The sequence below is a fragment of the Danio rerio genome, chromosome 20 (genome assembly GCF_049306965.1).
Source record: "Danio rerio strain Tuebingen ecotype United States chromosome 20, GRCz12tu, whole genome shotgun sequence".
Taxonomy (NCBI): domain Eukaryota; kingdom Metazoa; phylum Chordata; class Actinopteri; order Cypriniformes; family Danionidae; genus Danio; species Danio rerio.
The window spans coordinates 2780001-2797500 of record NC_133195.1 but is presented as its reverse complement, the minus strand read 5'-3'; the positions used below and the strand labels follow the sequence as shown (position 1 = coordinate 2797500).

The window sequence follows — 17500 nt, the reverse complement described above, 5'->3', positions numbered from 1 at the left end:
TTTACGGGCACAAACTGTCTCAAAAGACTGCTGAAATTGGAGCCTTGACATGCGCAGAAGGACTGTCTGATGGAGCCAGAGGAGGAGCCGCGAAAATGAGTCGAGCTTCCAACCAAACGCTTTATGTAAAATCAACCACGCCCCCCAAACTTCTCAGCATGCGTTTGCTGTCATATCAACACATGGATGTAACAACGTTAACAAATATGAGGGTTTTATATATTCAATCGCGCCAGCTCCGTGCCGCAGCGCATAACCTTATCGCGGCGTCGCGGGCTGATTCCGGCTCGCATGCGGCAGCGCCGGCTCGCTCGGCCGCCGCATCTGGCTCGATTGACTCGGGCTGGAATCGGGCAGTGAGTCCAGGCATCCGGAGTAGGTCCAGCAGAGGTAGTCAGTCTGAGCTCTGAGGGGTAAGTCTCCGGCAGGCGAGAATCTAGCCGGAACTGGCCCGAGTGTGTTTTGCTATCTGGGTGGTTAGGCGTGTATCAGCAAACTAATAAAGCCCGAAAAAAGCCCTGACCTTAGCGAATAAACAGTGTTCCACCAGATCATGTATGTCAGAAACTGTAGTTTACTGCTGAACTCATTTTGTCATGGTAAAATAACACAGAAATCGAATAATAACACTTCAGTCTCCTGCCGAAGCTCAGACGCGCTGCTTTGAGAAACTGTCAATCACAGCTGTCAATCACGATGACACACCCAGCATTAAATTACTGCTAAAAACAAACTGTTTACAAAAATGAAGATCTGCACCTATTTCAGCACAATAACCAGCGCCTTAATCCACCAGAACCATCTTTCGGGACATTTTATTGCAAGTGTAATAATTTTTTTTATTTGGGCTCAAGTCTCCTTCATTAACACGGAGGAGGCGGGCTTTATGACTTGTACTGCAGCCAGCCCCCAGGGGGCGATCTAACGGCCGAGGCCTTCACTCAAACGCAGGCTTGCGGCACACTTGGTCTCGGCACGCTTATTTGGTCCGCTTTTGGTGTGCCCTTGAGTACGATTGCTGCATTCACACCTGCCCAAACCAACCGCACCAAAAGGGGAAACGAACTCTAGTGCGATTCATCCAAACTAAAAAAGGCAGGTGTAAAAGCACCCTTAGTCACGATTCGGACCATTTTTCGGGTCACAAAAAAAGGAGAGGAGACAAATGTCATTTGCGAATGAAACTGAATGCATAAATGAACATCTTACAGTTAGCGATGCAACGATTATAGATTTTGTTGGTATGATTATAGTTTTATAATGTATTATTTCAAATTTTCCACCCAACATTCTTCAAAATATCTTTATCTGTGTTTAGTAGGTTAAAGAAATTCTAATAAAAGTGTAGAACTGCTTAAGTGTCAGTAAATGGGGATGTTTTTGGTGAACTGTCCCTTTAATTCCTCCTCTGTCACAGAAACTTTTAGACCAGCTGCGCTCAGATCCAGACGGCTTCGGTGTGAAGAGTGAAATCCTGCGCCGGCTTCGGGTCGGCCGGACACTGGTGGAGTTCAGGTCAGTTTACTGTGTGTGTGTATCTGTGTGTGTGTGTGTGTGTGTGAGTGAGAGAGATTTAGCATTCAGATGATTTGTTTTCTAGTGTGTGTGTGTGTTTTATTAAGCATTTAGGTGATTTTACAGTGTGTATGTGTAATTTAGCATTCAGGTGAGTTTAGTGTGTGTGTGTGATTCAGCATGAGTATCTGCCGTATCTGAACTCTGTCTGTTTCTAGTTCTCCAAACATCGCCAAGAAGTTCCACGCTGGACATCTCAGATCCACCATAATCGGTGAGCTCTTCACCTTACAGCCTGCTGCTATAGTTAATGCTATAGTTATGTGCATGTGTATTAGCCTCTGTATAAGCTCGGAGCTTTAAACTAGCACACAGTTGGCATAACTTTCTTTAACTGCAGCAGTTTTGTTCTGTGCAACAGAAATGCGGCGTTGAGAAGCCTTTAAGATTAATTAACCGTATTAAATTAAAGCGCGGTTAATAGTGGAACGACCGGCTAATCGTTGCATCGCTATTAACGATATCAGTGCATTGTACTAAGGGCCTTTTCTACATTCATTCATTTCATTTCAATCCGGGGTCGCCACAGCGGAATGAACCGCCAACTTATCCAGCAAGTTTTTACGCAGCGGATGCCCTTCCGGCCGCAACCCATCTCTGGGAAACATTAACACACACATTCACTCACACACACTCATACGGACAATTTTAGCCTACCCAATTCACCTGTACCGCATGTCTCTGGACTGTGGGGGAAACCGGAGCACCCGGAGCAAACCCATGCGAACGCTGGGAGAACATGCAAACTCCACACTGAGCCGAGGTTCGAACCAGCGACTCTGCGAACTTCTTGCTGTGAGGCGACAGCACTACCTACTGCGCCACTGCCTCGCCGCCTTTTCTACAAACATACGCTCTGCGCAGGCTTTAACTGCAGCTCGTGGTGTATTGAACAGACGCACGTCACTTCATAACTATAGTGACCGTGCTTCAACTGTACTAAATTTATTTTTGATGTCTTGGTCACACTGTTTGGAGGACCGGAACAAATTGCCTCGGGAGCCGGGTCCGGCCTGCTTGCTGCCAATTGAATAGCCCTGGTCTAAACGGTCTGCTTGAAAACTCACAGAACTTAGCACATGCACCAGAAGTGGGAAAAATTTGCATTTAATAATAGTGGTTAGTGCGTCGACACAAGCACTCCGGTGCTCACGGCGACCCGAGTTCGATACCTGCCTCAAGGTCTTATGTCAATTCGTCCGTCCTCTCTCTCTGCTCCTCACACTTTTCTATCAATACTCTCTATTGTTCTGTCCATTAAAGGTGAAAACCCCAAAAATGTATTATAAATAAATAAAGGTTTTGGAAGTAGGTGTGACGGAATGGCTCGTCATCGCCACCTAATCACATTTGACTGAGTGGACCCCGAGCTACGTTTCACGCACATGTACAAAAATTGCCACACAAATCAAACATGCCAAAACCTACAAAACGTCTCTTAGAACGAAATCCTAAACCCAACAGATCAACACCAAAGTTAGGTATTGTTATCTAAAGGCATTTGTGATGCTAAATTGTGAAGATCTAGGCTGCGTCCGAAACCGCCTACTACTCAGTAGGTACTGCATTTCAATTCAAACGTACCACTCGACCATTTAAAAAAAGTACGCTCTATACTGTATGAAGGCGAAAAATAGTAATAGAATTCGTACTACATGCGCCATTTTGTCATAGTCACGTGACCTACCTGCGTCAGTTGCGTCGCTTCAGTCCCATTCATGAATTCTCTCGCTGGGCATCATGGGAAGGCACAGCTTGCATGGTATGCGCACTTTAGAGTCTCGCTGGAAGTAGTAAGTCATCCGGGTACTTCTCGCATACTGATTTTCAAATTCTATGAATTCGGACATACTACTCGGCTCAAATGCTGATTTTAGCGTAGAACTGTATGGAAGTATGCAATTTCGGACGCAGCCCTAGAGTTTTCGTCTAAGGGCATGTCCATGATGGACTAACAAAGTTCAGGGCTTCGCCATAGAGGATTAAGTACTTAAACTCAGCCAAACAATGTCTGATCTGTCTAAAAATTCAGTTTGCCACACTGAGTGGTGTTTCTGTGTGGAGTTTGCATGTTCTCCCCGTGTTAGTGTGGGTTTCCTCTGGGTGCTCCGGTTTCCACCACAGTCCAAACACATGCGATACAGGTGAATTGATGAATTAAATTGTCCATAGTGTACGTGTTTAAATGAGTGTGTATGGGTGTGCTCAAGGGTATCCACTGCGTAAAACATATGCTAGATAAGTTGGTGGTTCATTCCGCAGTGGCGATCCCTGATTAATAACGGAACTAAGCCGAAAAGAAAATTGGAGTGGTGGTTTGGTTGTTTTCTATATGTGACATTAAATGTGGCACATGCAAAAAAAAGTGTCAAAATAAAAGTGATTTCTGATCAGTTATTAGTATAAGTGTATAAAATCAAAAACATCTTAAAGGGTTAAAATCCTTAATAAGAATTAATATTGGGTAGTTATTACTGCTTTACTATTGATGCTGGTAAAGCAATCTGTCGGTGTAAATGGAAAAACCCCATGATGTTTATTTTGCCACTGATGTTTTTCTCCTCGATGAACAGAAGTGTTAACAGATCAGTCATTTAGAGATTACCTGTTTTACTTTTTGATTTGACTTTTTGTTGTTGTAGGAAATTTCATTGCCAACCTAAAGAAGGCTTTAGGGAATGAGGTGATCCGAGTCAATTATCTGGGCGACTGGGGAATGCAGTTCGGTGAGTTTCCCACAGATACGATTAAAGTCCTCGTGAACTGCAAGTTGCAGTGACTTTTGTTTCAGTATGCTGATGAAGTTAGGACAGTATGAAAAACACAAATTAAAAAAAAGTAGTGATTTCTAAATTTACAGACTTTTATTTCATTGCAGACAATACATCAAACATTATTTAATGTGTTCCTCATGATTTGTATTGTGTTTTTGTTTTCAAAATAAACATGTATATACTAATTTTGGCTCTTGAAAAACATTTTTTAAAAAGTTGTAACAGTAAAGCTTTTACCACTTTGTAATGTTGCCATTCCTGTTCACAACACTTAAAATAGGGACTGCAGACACCAAGTGATGAAGTGTTTCAGGTGTAATTTTGTCCCATTTGTCCTGTAAACAAGTCTTAAGGTGGGCAACAGTACGGGGTCCTTGTTGTCGCATTTTGAGCTTCAAAATGCACCACACGTACTCTATTGGAGACAGGTCGGGACTGCAGGCAGGACAGTCAAGTACCTGTATCCCCTTTCTCCGCAGCCAGGACTCTGTAATGTGTGCATGTGGTTTTGCATTGTCTTGTTCAAATATGCATGGGTGTCCCTGGAAGAGAAGGCAGCAGATAGCGCTCCAAAATCTCTATGTGCTTTCAGCATTATTGGTGCATCACAGAAGTGCAGGTAACCAAGCCAAGGGCACTGACACAACCCCATACCATGACAGACCCTGGCTTTTGGACTTGTTGCTGGTAACAGTCTGGATGATCCTTTTCTTCTTTGATCCGGAGCACATGGTGTATGTTTCTCCCAAAAAATACCTCAAATACTAATGCCTCTAAGCCCAGAGAAGTCGATGGGGCTTCTGGACACTGTTAACATAGGGCATCCTTTTGGCACAGTGCAGTTTTCACTAGCATTTGTGGATATCGCTTATAGACGAATGAGGATTCTTGATGCAGTACCGCCTGAGGGATCGGAGATCACAGTAGGCTTGCGCTCTTGTCCTTTACGCACTGACATTTTTCAAGACTCCTTGAATCTTTTAATGATGTTCTGCACAGTTGAAGATGAAATGTCCACATGTCTTCCTCTCTTTCTCTGGGGAGCATTGTTTTTAATTATTTCAATCATTTTCTTATTTATTTGTTGGCAAACTGGCGATCCTCTGCCCATCTTTGCTCCTAAAGGACTAAACCGTTCTTGGATGCTGCTTTTGTACCAAATCATATTTACAATCACCTGTTGCAAATCCAAACTCCGGGAGTTTTTCAGGTGTGGCCGATACATCAAAGCTGTGTGTGTGCTGCGAGCATTTTTGTCGGGAGAGCAGTAGGAGAATTAGAGTATGGCGGACGTTGTCTTTTATCAGGAGTTTGTTCACATTTAGACACATCGCCGAGCTGCTGTGTTTGCCTAAATACTCCAGATGACCAGCAGGGCTAATGGTTAAAATAGACAGGGCAAGAGACCTGCTGCACTGAGTCTGCATTCAGACCCGGGGATTGAGGGAGAAGTCCTCATTTGTAGTGCTTATATAAACTGGATTATCTTTATGATGATATAAATTGTGGTTTTGTGAATATGAAATTACGAATAACAAATGTAGCAGGGCATTAAATTACTGTTAATTGGCATTTTAACTTTCTAAACTATAAAATCATGGTCTACTCACGGTAGACCTGAACCCAGGCCCGAATTGGCTAATCGGGATTACCGGGAGAATTCCCGGTGGGCCGGTACGTTTTTTGGCCGTGAGGGCCGGTGTCCCTAGCTGCTTGCACTCTCAGCAGTTGCACTTTTTTTCATTTATTTGTTCATTTGACTATAGCCTGACTCGTTTTATTCATTATTTTGCCGCAGTGCGGCTCTTTTTATTTATTTTCTCGCAGCCCCGTGGCGTGAGCAGAATGCAGACCGCAAGTTAACGATGATGTAACACCCCATTCCACCCCAAACAGCGGCCCCTTAGTGAATATTAATTAATATTAATGTATATTACACCTGCTCAATGAAAATCAGATGATTCACTACATTAATAAATCTGATATAACTTTATCAGAAATCTAAATCGTTGCACTACGGAGCCGCAGATCCGAGTTCGAACCTCATCAGAAAGTAATCTTTTTTTCATTTTCAGTGTTAAGACATATAATACTGTTTGGGTTACTAATGTAGGGGTAAACTTTTTTATATCTATAAAGAATGAATGTTTTTATATTTATGAAAAACATTGAAGTTCTAAAGCAGCTGTGTCCTTGAAAAAGACGTGTTAGTGTCATTTGAAACTGAATTGGAAATAACGCTATTTTAATATAGTCAGTCGTCGACTGAGGTGGACCGGTCTAAGGCTTGAAACTCCAGAGCTGAAAAGGAGTCCCACTCCGGCCCTGCCTGAACCGAAAATGGGAGGTTTCAAAACAACTTTTTCAAAGATTTTTCTAATGAAAGGGAGATTTTAGATTTTTACTGTTCAATAGGGTGTTATCCAGGTTGCTCTTTTTCAAGAGGCGTTCTACAGGCGTTTCTCTAAACCGCTGCAGGTCAGGTTTTCCGCCACAGAATGAACAATTCTGAAAAGGATTGTAATTGTATTTGTAATGTGGTTGTAATTTTCGCTAGTTATCATTTTTTTTCAGTGACTGTTGTTAGTTTTAGCAGTAGATTTCATTTACCGAAAAAAACTTGCAGTGGTCATCATCTGCTTTGTGTGTGTGTGTGTGTGTGTGTGTGTGTGTGTGCAGGTCTGTTGGGCTCAGGGTTTGAACGATTCGGCTCTCAGGAGAAGCTAAGGACGCAACCACTGGAGCATCTGTTTGAGGTATGTGTGCACGCGCGTCTGTGTTTGCGTGTGTGTGTGCTTTTATGTACGTGTGTGTGTGCGTACGTGTGCCCATATGTGTGTGCGTATTAGGGATGCAATGGTACAGGTTCATTCTCATGGTTTGGTTTGTATTATACTTTAAGCCTCATTCATTTCAGTTTGGCTCAGTAAATGAGATGTTCAGTAAAATACTGCTCAAATCTGCTTGTAGATTTCTAAAGGACTCTTGCAAACTCATGTGGACTTCTTGATGATGATTGTTTAACTGCGGAACAACCAACTCATTGTCAAAAAAGTGCTTGTAACAAGTCTCCTGGCCTACATTCAGAAATTTCCTACAAATTTGGTGCCGTGACCCGGCAGAGACTGAAATTGTTCTACGTATTGAACTCTGGAGGTTGTAATGAACAGTTTAATATTATATTGAGTATTGTGTCATCCTCTGTGTGTGTGTGTGTGTGTGTGTGTTGATTAGCAGTCATCTGTTGGTGGATGCTGTGTGTTTCTGTATGGCTCAGCTGTGTGTGTCCGCCCGCAGGTGTATGTGCAGGTGAACCGCGAGGCGGAGAGCGATGCCAGTGTGCGTTCGGCTGCTGCTCATTTCTTCAGGCGTCTTGAGCAGAGCGAGGAGCAGGCGCTGGAGCTGTGGAGACACTTCAGGGAGATCACCATCCATGAGTACAAGCGCATCTATCAGGTGACCATCCACTGCTTAACTACTCAGTATATGTGCATGTGTGTGTGTGAGTCTGTGCTAGTGTTTTTGTATGTGTGTTTGTATCTGTATGTACAGGGGTTGGGCAGTGAAACTGAAACGCCTGGTTTTAGACCACAATAATTCATTAGTATGATGTAGGGCCTCCTTTTGCAGCCAATACAGCAGCATCAGTTGGTCTTAGGAATGACCTGCACTGTGGCCAGAGGGGTTTTGAGCCATCCTTCTTCAGAATAGTGTTCATGTCTGGTGAAGGAAAAAAAAACGCTTACTGACTCGCTCCTCCAAAACACCCCTCAATAATGACTCTATAATGTTTAGCTCTGGTGTCTGTGCAGGCCATGGGAGATGTTCAACTTCGCTTTCATGTTCATCGAACCACTCTGTCATCAGTCATGCTGTGTGTATTGCTGCATTACCATCCTGATACACGGCACTGCCTTCAGAATACAATGTTTGACCCTTTGGGTCACATGGTCCTTCAGAATGGTTGGGTAGTCCTTAGCAGTGATGTGCCCATTCAGCCCAAGTATTGGGCCTGTATTGATATTGCAACCATTACTGAATCACCCCCATGGTTCACTCTGGGCATCAGCAGTCTGGGTGGTACGCTTCTTTGGGGCTTCTCCACACCGTAACACCCCATTCACACGGGGCGTCAGCGTCAACGCTTTCCATTCACTTTGAATGGGTGACGTCAGGCGTTGCCGAGCTGCATTGTGGATCCGTCAGCACCGCTTCAGAGGCGTTGCTTGCTGCAGAAGTTAGGTCTAGCTCAACTTTTCAAGCACCGACGGAAGCGTCAGGCAATCAGATCGCTGTATGCAAATACACCAGCTAGACAGTGGCCTATTGCTGACTGAATTTCATTGGCTGACGCTGCTATGATGATCGCTTCAGCCCCATCTTCAGACCCGCCTTCAGTCAAGCGTTGACGCTGAGGCCACATGTGAATGGGGTGTAACTCTCCGAGATGTGAGAAAGACATTAAAGGTGGGCTCATCAGAGAACAATACATGTTTCACATTCTCCACCGCCCAAGATTTTCATTGCTGGCAGCGTTGAAACCGGCATTAAGCATTTGGCAGGAGTGACCAAAGGTTTGGCTCTAGCAGCCGGGCATATATATGTGCAATCAATGAAGACTGGCCACCAGGCTGGTCAAATTTAGCCATGAATCCTCCAACGCTAAACTGGCCAATGTTTCAGTTTCATTGCCCAATCCCTGTATACGTGTGTGATTCTGTGCGTGTGTATTTGTGTCTTTCTGTGTGTGTCTTTTTGATGTTTGAGTCTGTGTGAGTTTGTGCATGTGCGTGTTGGTTTGTATCTTTGTGTGTGTGTGTCTGTGTGTCTTTAATTCTGTGCATCTGTGTGTGAGTCTCTGGATGTGTGTGCGTGTGTGCATTTGTGTGTGATTTTGTGCATGCATGCGTGTGTGTGTGTGTTAATGTGTGTGTTTGTTTGTGTATCTACAGTTGAAGTCTGTATTATTCGCTCCCTTTTAATTTCTTTTTCTTTTTTAAATATTTCCCAAATGATGTTTAATGGAGCGAGGAAATTTTCACAGTATGTCTGATAATACTTTTTCTTCTGGAGAAAGTCTTATTTGTTTTATTTCGGCTAGAATAAAAGCAGTTCTTAGTTTTTTAAAAGCCATTTTAAGGTCAATATTATTAGCCTCTTTAAGCTATATTTTTTCCCGATAGTCTACAGAACAAACCATCGCTATACAATAACTTGCCTAATTACCCTAACCTGCCTAGTTAACCTAATTAACCTAGTTAAGCCTTTAAATGTCACTTTAAGCTGTATAGAAGTGTCTTGAAAAATATCTAATCAAATATTATCATGGCAAAGATAAAATAAATCAGTTATTAGAAATGAGTTATTAAAACTATTATGATTAGAAATGTGTTAAAGAAATCTGCTCTCCGTTAAACTGAAATTGGGGGAAAAATAAACACGTGTGCGAATAATTCTCACTTCAACTGTATTTATGTGACTGTGTGTGATTCTGTGCTTTCTGTCCGTCCATGTGTGTCTTTGTGTGCGGTTGTGCCTAGTGTGTGCTGTGTGTCTGATGTTCGTGTTTTCTCAGCGTTTAGGAGTGGAGTTTGATCATTACTCCGGAGAATCTTTTCATCGAGCTGAAACACAGACTGTGCTGGACGAGCTGAGGAGCAGACGCCTGCTGAAGACCTCACAGTAAGTCTGCATCTCTAGCTCAAAGCAGCACTATATTCAGCCCTGAATTAAAGGGTCCCGTTTTGCTTTTTTAACCCCGCTGTTGACTTACAGGTCAAAAAAGACCCGGGCAGCATTTTATAAGCAAAGAAAAACCCTTAACCTATGGAATAAAATTGCTGTCATAAATATTTCGTGCGTAAATAAAATTCACGCATCTGTAATTATAAACTATTATACCCTTGCATCTGACTAATCAGTTCATGTGTGTCTGACCAATCAGAGCAGAGCAGGTTGTCGGAAAAGAGGAGTTTAGACAGTACAAAGCTATCGGCCATGATAGGGATGCACGATATATCGGAGCCCATATCGTTATCGGCCGATAAATGCTATTTTTAAGATTATCGTTATCGATCCGATGTCTAAATTAGGCCGATATCTTTAAGCCGATAAATTACGTAATGTTGCCGGGCACGCGTGGGCGGAACATGTTCAGACTTGTTCATGGATCTCTCCTCACACTGATTATTCCTTCAGAGTCCGTGCTTTTTTCACGTGGTTTTGCTGTGCGTCAATAACTCCGTAAGTAACCATTATCCTTATCATTGTAGATACAGTATGTTTGATTGAGTTCCATTGTGTATTTTGCTTCAAATCGCCTCAGGAAAAAATATTACATATGAAAGCCTTTCCTGCTCTGTCTCTTTGTTGTGTTAGAGATAGCATGACATGAGATGACATATTTGTACACATGTACATTACTGTAACCCAGGGGTCTCAAACTCGCGGCCCGCGGGCCATTTGCGGCCCTCAGTGCAATATTTTGTGGCCCGCGCCGACCGCTGTACACTGACAGAATCAGCGGCTCCGCTGATTCTATTCGTACACAGCGGTCACTGGCATTCCCCGCCCGCCGTGTAAACAACGTCACCATGCACCCCGCCCCTTTGTCAGACGCTGTGACGGGCGGGAAGTGTTAGGAGGGAACTCGCGCTGGCCAGAACCAAGGTAAGCTGTTCCCGCCCCTGCCTGCCACTTAGCTACCTATCTGCAGCCTGCCACCTACCTAGCTACAGCCTGCATCTTATATATATTATAGGTAGATACAGACTGGTACAGACTGATGTGACTGGAGTGGGGTGGGGGTGTTTTATTTATACATATATACGCCTTTTTTTTAGGTGAGGGAATGGAAGTTTTGAGTGAGTTCCCCCACTTTTTTCCCTAGGACTTCAATAAGTCAAAGTACAGGTCTAGACTTAATGATGATCATCTTCAAGCCATACTGAGGGTCTCAACTGCTTCCGCTCTAAAGCCAAATGTGGTTCAGATTTGTGAGAAGAAGCGCTGTCAAGTCTCTGGCAGCAAGGAGTAGGCAAAAGATGCCATGTTCAGAAGAACTGTTCATAATCTTCACTCAATGTTCTATTAATGTTCAGGACACTTCATGTTCAGAAGAAATAATTAAAACTGTTAATAATGACATTTGAGGACTTTTTTTGTGAAATCCCTTATGCGGCCCAGCCTCACCCAGACTTTGCCTCCTGCGGCCCCCAGGTAAATTGAGTTCGAGACCCCTGCTGTAACCAGTTTTATTCAAGAACATTTGAGCTGGTTTTAGTCCTTAGCTCTTTAATTTTCATCTTATTTAAAATATATTTAACTTGCTTGTTAATTAAATCCCATTTTGTTATTTAACCTTTTAAATTTTATGCAACAGTCAATTTGCATGTTAGTTTGCTATGAAGAAAATGAAATGATGTATTTTTTGCATACTGATTTGTGTGAAATCGTGAATTATAGGTTATATATAATTGAATATATAATTTTGAAATCATAGGCTATTCAGTTCAAAAGAGCAGAGTTTCCGCTTTTATGAAGTTTGCTGTATAAAAATATAACATTTTGAAATATTTATAATTATCGGCCTATAAATATCGGCTATCGGCCTGAAGTCTGAAGAATTATCGGTTATCGGTATCGGCCAAAAAATCCATATCGGTGCATCCCTAGTCCATGACTTATCTGGGTGACGTGAAAGTGAATGTGTTTTTGACCTTACTTGCATGTGAAGCTGATGTTGGAGTTTTCCAAAACAAAATAAGAAACCTTTTAAAAAGCATAATAGGGGCGCCTGTATAAATGAAGCATTCTCACTCATTTAGATGTTTTGACAACACAAACATATAAAACTTGCTGTGCTGCATCTTTATCAGTCCTACTAAAAGAAACAGACCAGGTTTCTGAACACCATAGATATATACACTAGATTTCGCATAGGGACCCTGAGCATGCGTCAATAGCGCCGCCACATTGGTACAGTGCTCCCAGGACAAATGCCATTCAACTGCACTAGTCAAGACAGTGTTATTACGTGAAGATGCGGGACTTTAGCTCTGTCTACGGGTGTAATAACGAGCAAACAAAGAACACAAAGCACAAAGGCAGAACATTTCATAGGAAAGATTTAGTTTTTTTACGTTTTTGGATGTTATGAACTTTTGTGCTAATCACGTTATTGATGATAACAGTCACTTACTGCATTCACCATACGGCAAAGCAGCTCCAACTCGCACTAAACACTTGGCTTATGCTAGTTTGGTTGAATAAAATCAGCAAACAATGCAAAAGAAATATGACAACGAGATGCTGCGCTGCCAGAAACTTGTATTATTGTCGGCTAGTGAACGAGTCGTTCATAACGGAGATTCAATCACAAACGAATCGCTCTCTCCGTCAGTATGAGAAGTGAAAGCAGTAGAGGAGGTGTGTTTCAAGACACGGATAAGATCAAATTAAACAGAGAGGGTGGATAGTACATTTCCAGACACACAAACACAAGCTTTTTGTCAGGAATGAGCGTGCGATCACTGATCCATCAATGCAGAAAAGTGACATGAAATGTCAGCTTGGTCCCGCATTCATTACAAAGGAGCGCTACCCTGTTCCAAAATGGCGGCTCTATTGACGCATTCCTTCCAATAGACAACAACAGGGTAGGCGACATCTAATGTCTGAACACCATGAAGAATCTCTGCGTAGTTCATAAACTTTTGAATATTTTTAAAAAACTTTATTTACTCAAGCTGTTAATGAATATCATTATCGCATTTAGTTTTATATTAGTGCTATTACAAAAATGGGTTACACTTTAGCTGAAGGGGTGTTCATAGAACTGTCATATTATTTTTATGCATGTTTATAATAGCTGACATTAAGTGTCATTCGCTTGGTTATGAGTTTGAGATATCGTTGACATCGCAACCTTGACATAAACAAATTAATCATAACCAGTTTGTGTTCATCATGACAACCTGACATTACCAAGACAACATAACTGATCAGAAATCTGTCACGAGTATTTAATATTTTAGGAATATTGAATATATTATTTAATATAATGTCATCCGCTTTTGCCTTAGAACTGCCTTAATCCTTCGTGGCAGAGATTCAACAAGCTACTGGAAATATTCCTCAGAGATTTTGCTCTATATTCATATACATGATAGCATCACACAGTTGCTGCAGATTTGTTGGCTGCACATCCATGATGCCAATCTCCCGTTCCACTACATCCCAAATGTGCTCTATTGGATTGAGCTCTGGTGACTGTGGAGGCCATTTGAGTGCAGTGAACTCATTGTCATGTTCAAGAAATCAGTCTGAGATGATTCACGCTTTATTACATGGAGCATTATCCTGCTGGAAGTAGCCATCAGAAGACACTGTGGTTATAAAGGGGTGGACATGGTCAGCAACAATACTGTGTTTGTGTGATTGATTGTGTGTATCTGCTGTATGTTGCTGCGCAGGAAGGGAACGGGTGTGGTGGATCTGTCTGATAAGGGCGACATGTCCAATTACGCCACACTGGTCCGCAGTGATGGGACATCCCTGTACATCACCAGGTGTGTGTGAGCTCTCACACACACACACACACACACACACACACTCTCACACAGAGGGCCATGACAGATGTCCTTTCTCTTGGGTTTTTCAGAGACGTGGCAGCGGCGCTGGACAGGAAGCAGAGGTTTAGCTTTGATGAGATGATCTACGTGGTAAGGATGATGATAGTTCAGCGTGTTCTGTGTTCAATCCCATGATTCCTGCTCTGTGTGCATCTGCTCAATCCTTTTTCCTCTTTAAGACAGATAAGAGTCAGACTATGCACTTCCAGCAGCTCTTCAGAATCTTACAGGCCATGGGGCACCCGTGGGCCGGCAGGTATATGCTTGCTTGCGCACACACACACACACACACACACACACACACACGCTAGGCTAGTTTGAACACTAGATGACGCTCTAGGCTAGTTTTTAACAGCAGATGGCGCTCTCGTCTAGTTATTAACAGTAGATGGCGCTCTTGGCTAGTTTTTAACAGCAGATGTTGCTGTAGGCTAGTTTTTAACAGCAGATGGTGCTGTAGGCTAGTTTTTAACAGCAGATGGTGCTCAAGGCTAGTTTTTAACAGCAGATGGCGCTCTAGGCTAGTTTTTAACAGACTGTGCTCTAGGCTAGTTTTAAACAGTAGATGGCGCTCTAGGCTAGTTTTTATCAGCAGACTGTGCTCTAGGCTAATTTTCAACAGCAGGCGGCGCTCTAGGCTAGTTTTCAACAGCGGGCGGTGCTCTAGGCTAGTTTTTAACAGCAGACGGCGCTCTAGGCTAGTTTTTTACAACAGGTGGCGCTCTAAGCTAGTTTTTAACAGCAGACGGCGCTCTAGGCTAGTTTTTAACAGCAGATGGCGCTCTAGGCTAGTTTTTAACAGCAGATGGCGCTCTAGGCTAGTTTTTAACAGCAGATGGCGCTCTCGTCTAGTTTTTGACAGTAGATGGTGCTCTAGGCTAGTTTTTAACAGCAGATGTTGCTGTAGGCTAGTTTTTAACAGCAGATGGCGCTCTAGGCTAGTTTTTAACAGCAGATGGCGCTCTAGGCTAGTTTTTAACAGCAAATGGTGCTGTAGGCTAGTTTTTAACAGCAGATGGCGCTCGATGGCGCTTTAGGCTAGTTTTTAACAGCAGATGGCGCTCTAGGCTAGTTTTTAACAGCAGATGGCGCTCTAGGCTAGTTTTTAACAGCAAATGGTGCTGTAGGCTAGTTTTTAACAGCAGATGGCGCTTGATGGCGCTCTAGGCTAGTTTTTAACAGCAGATGGCGCTCTAGGCTAGTTTTTAACAGCAGATGGCGCTGTAGGCTAGTTTTTACCAGCAGATGGCGCTCTAGGCTAGTTTTTAACAGCAGATGGCGCTCTAGGCTAGTTTTTAACAGCAGATGGCGCTCTCGTCTAGTTCTTAACAGCAGATGGCGCTCTAGGCTAGTTTTTAACAGCAGATGGCGCTCTAGGCTAGTTTTTAACAGCAGGCGGTGCTCTAGGCTAGATTTTAACAACACATGGTGCTCTAGGCTATATTTTATAAAGCTCTAGGCTAGTTTTTAGGGTGTTCTAGGCTAGTGTATACTCAAATGCTCATGAGCAATAGTGCTTGTGTGTTTGGATGAGATGTAATAATGAGATTAATGTAAATAGCTAATGATTATTTCAGGTTCAAGTCTTATTTTTAAGGAGTTAAATGCAAGCAGAGTACAGATGTTTGTAAAGCATACAGCGCTGTTAAAAACTTTGGTCACAATTGATTCAAGAGCGAATACTGATGCATTTTTTTATTGATGCATTGAATGATTTTAAGTCTCAATCTGGCTTTAAGATTTAAAGTCATTAAAGGTTTAAAGTATGCAGATCTCAAACTCTGGCATGCATCATTATTTTTTTTGTTGTTGTAAATTTCAGGCTGTGTGGCGTCTCCAAAGTCTTTCTATGTGTACAGTTCGTCTCATATTGCTGTCTGCTATCTTCTCAGTCAGGCAGATATGATGACAGTGTTTAAATTAAACCAATTTTTCCACTTCTTCCGTCTGTGATCGCCTTGACAAAAAGCACAGATGTTATGTCTAAAGCATGTGCTGTTCTTGCTAGGTTGAAGGAAGCCTAGATTAAGTTCATCTGGTTGGGATTTGATCTGTATTCATTCATTCGAGCTTTATTATTATCCTAAGAGTGTAGCGTGGCATTCATGAAAGACTTGCAAACAGAGGCAGCAGGTTCATTCAAGACGGACACACACCTTTACCAAACACACCTTCAAACCCAGTGACTGGAACAGTACTTATTCTCTCGCTCGACACACCTGCTAACTAAACACCCTCAGGTGTTGTGTGTGTGCGTGTGCATGAAATGAAGGATATGAAACGCTCTGCTGTTGTGTTGTACACGATGCTGAGAGAATACAACAGGGCTTGCGAAATTACTGAATTCCTGGTAGCCCTTGAGCAGGCACTCTTTAGTTTTTGGTATATAAATATCGAATATAAATAAAATTCACCTTTATTTCTTTGTAGGTTGTGTCAAAGCAGCTTCACATAGAAGATTATAGTTTTTAGAAACCGTGTCAGTCCGGTTTTCAGTGTTTAAGTTCAGTTTAGCTCAGTTCAGTGTGGTTTAATATTCACTGCTGAGAGTCCAAACACTGAAGAGCAAATCCATCGATGCGCAGCTCTACAGATCCTGAACCATGCAAGCCAGAGGCGACAGCGGCAAGGAAAAAATTCACCAATGGGGAAAGTGAAGAAATAAAGAACCTCGTGAGAAACCCGGCTCATTTGGGCATGACCATTTCTCCACTGGCCAAATGTCTTGTGCAGAGCTGCAGTCTTGGCGCTGGAGGCTGGAGAAGGCTGGATCTCAGCGAAGACTCTTCTGTCCCTGGAGCGTCTCAGGAGTCTCATGCTCTCCACTTCTCCATGACCACCACAGCAGCTACTCAGGATACGGCCTGGTCCAGGATTATGGAAACCTTGGGATCATTTCGTCGCTGATCTTGGATCGCATCAGTGGCGCTGCATAGTCCCTGGGGGTCTCGGGATGAGTATCCCCAGGTGCAAATAGAGAATAAAGAGAATAATTAGCATAGCTGCTGTTCATAGCGTATATAAACAAGATGCGTTGAGCACATTCATACGTCAGATCGTTAAGTGATGCACTGAGTGTATGCTTTACTAAAAAGATAGGTGTTAAATCTAGTTTTGAACTGCGAGAGTGTGTCTGAGCCTCGGACGTTATCAGGAAGGCTATTCTAGAGTTTAGGAGCCATAACTGAGAAGGCTCGACCTCCTTTAGTGGACTTTGCTATTCTAGGTAATACCAGAAGCCCTAAGTTTTGAGATCTTTTTTTGTTATACTTAGTTTTATTTAACATTTTTTTATGTAAGGTATTTAACAAAAACAGCACAATACCCATAAAAAGAAGAAGAAAAAATACAAAATAATTAAAATTAGCCCCCCACCCCCTTTGAGAAAAAAAGGCAAAAAAAAGGAGGGATTGTCTCAGTTACAAAATATATATATATATATATATATATATATATATATATATATATATATATATATATATATATATATATATATATATATACATGACATATGTAGCA

General features: G+C 42.4%; 1 protein-coding gene across 4 annotated transcripts in view; it reads left to right on the top strand.

The window, feature by feature from the left end:
* Window positions 1-17500, top strand: part of rars2 (arginyl-tRNA synthetase 2, mitochondrial) — a 32155-nt gene that overhangs the window by 6121 nt on the left and 8534 nt on the right. For 2 of the 4 annotated variants that reach the window (XM_073932225.1, XM_009294528.5), the window contains 9 exons: window positions 1418-1515; window positions 1734-1789; window positions 4218-4301; window positions 7029-7105; window positions 7647-7805; window positions 9925-10031; window positions 13823-13918; window positions 14011-14071; window positions 14161-14237. In XM_073932225.1, the coding sequence (XP_073788326.1) occupies window positions 4292-4301; window positions 7029-7105; window positions 7647-7805; window positions 9925-10031; window positions 13823-13918; window positions 14011-14071; window positions 14161-14237 (587 nt within the window). In that variant the 5' untranslated portion in view covers window positions 1418-1515; window positions 1734-1789; window positions 4218-4291. 4 annotated transcript variants of the gene reach the window in all.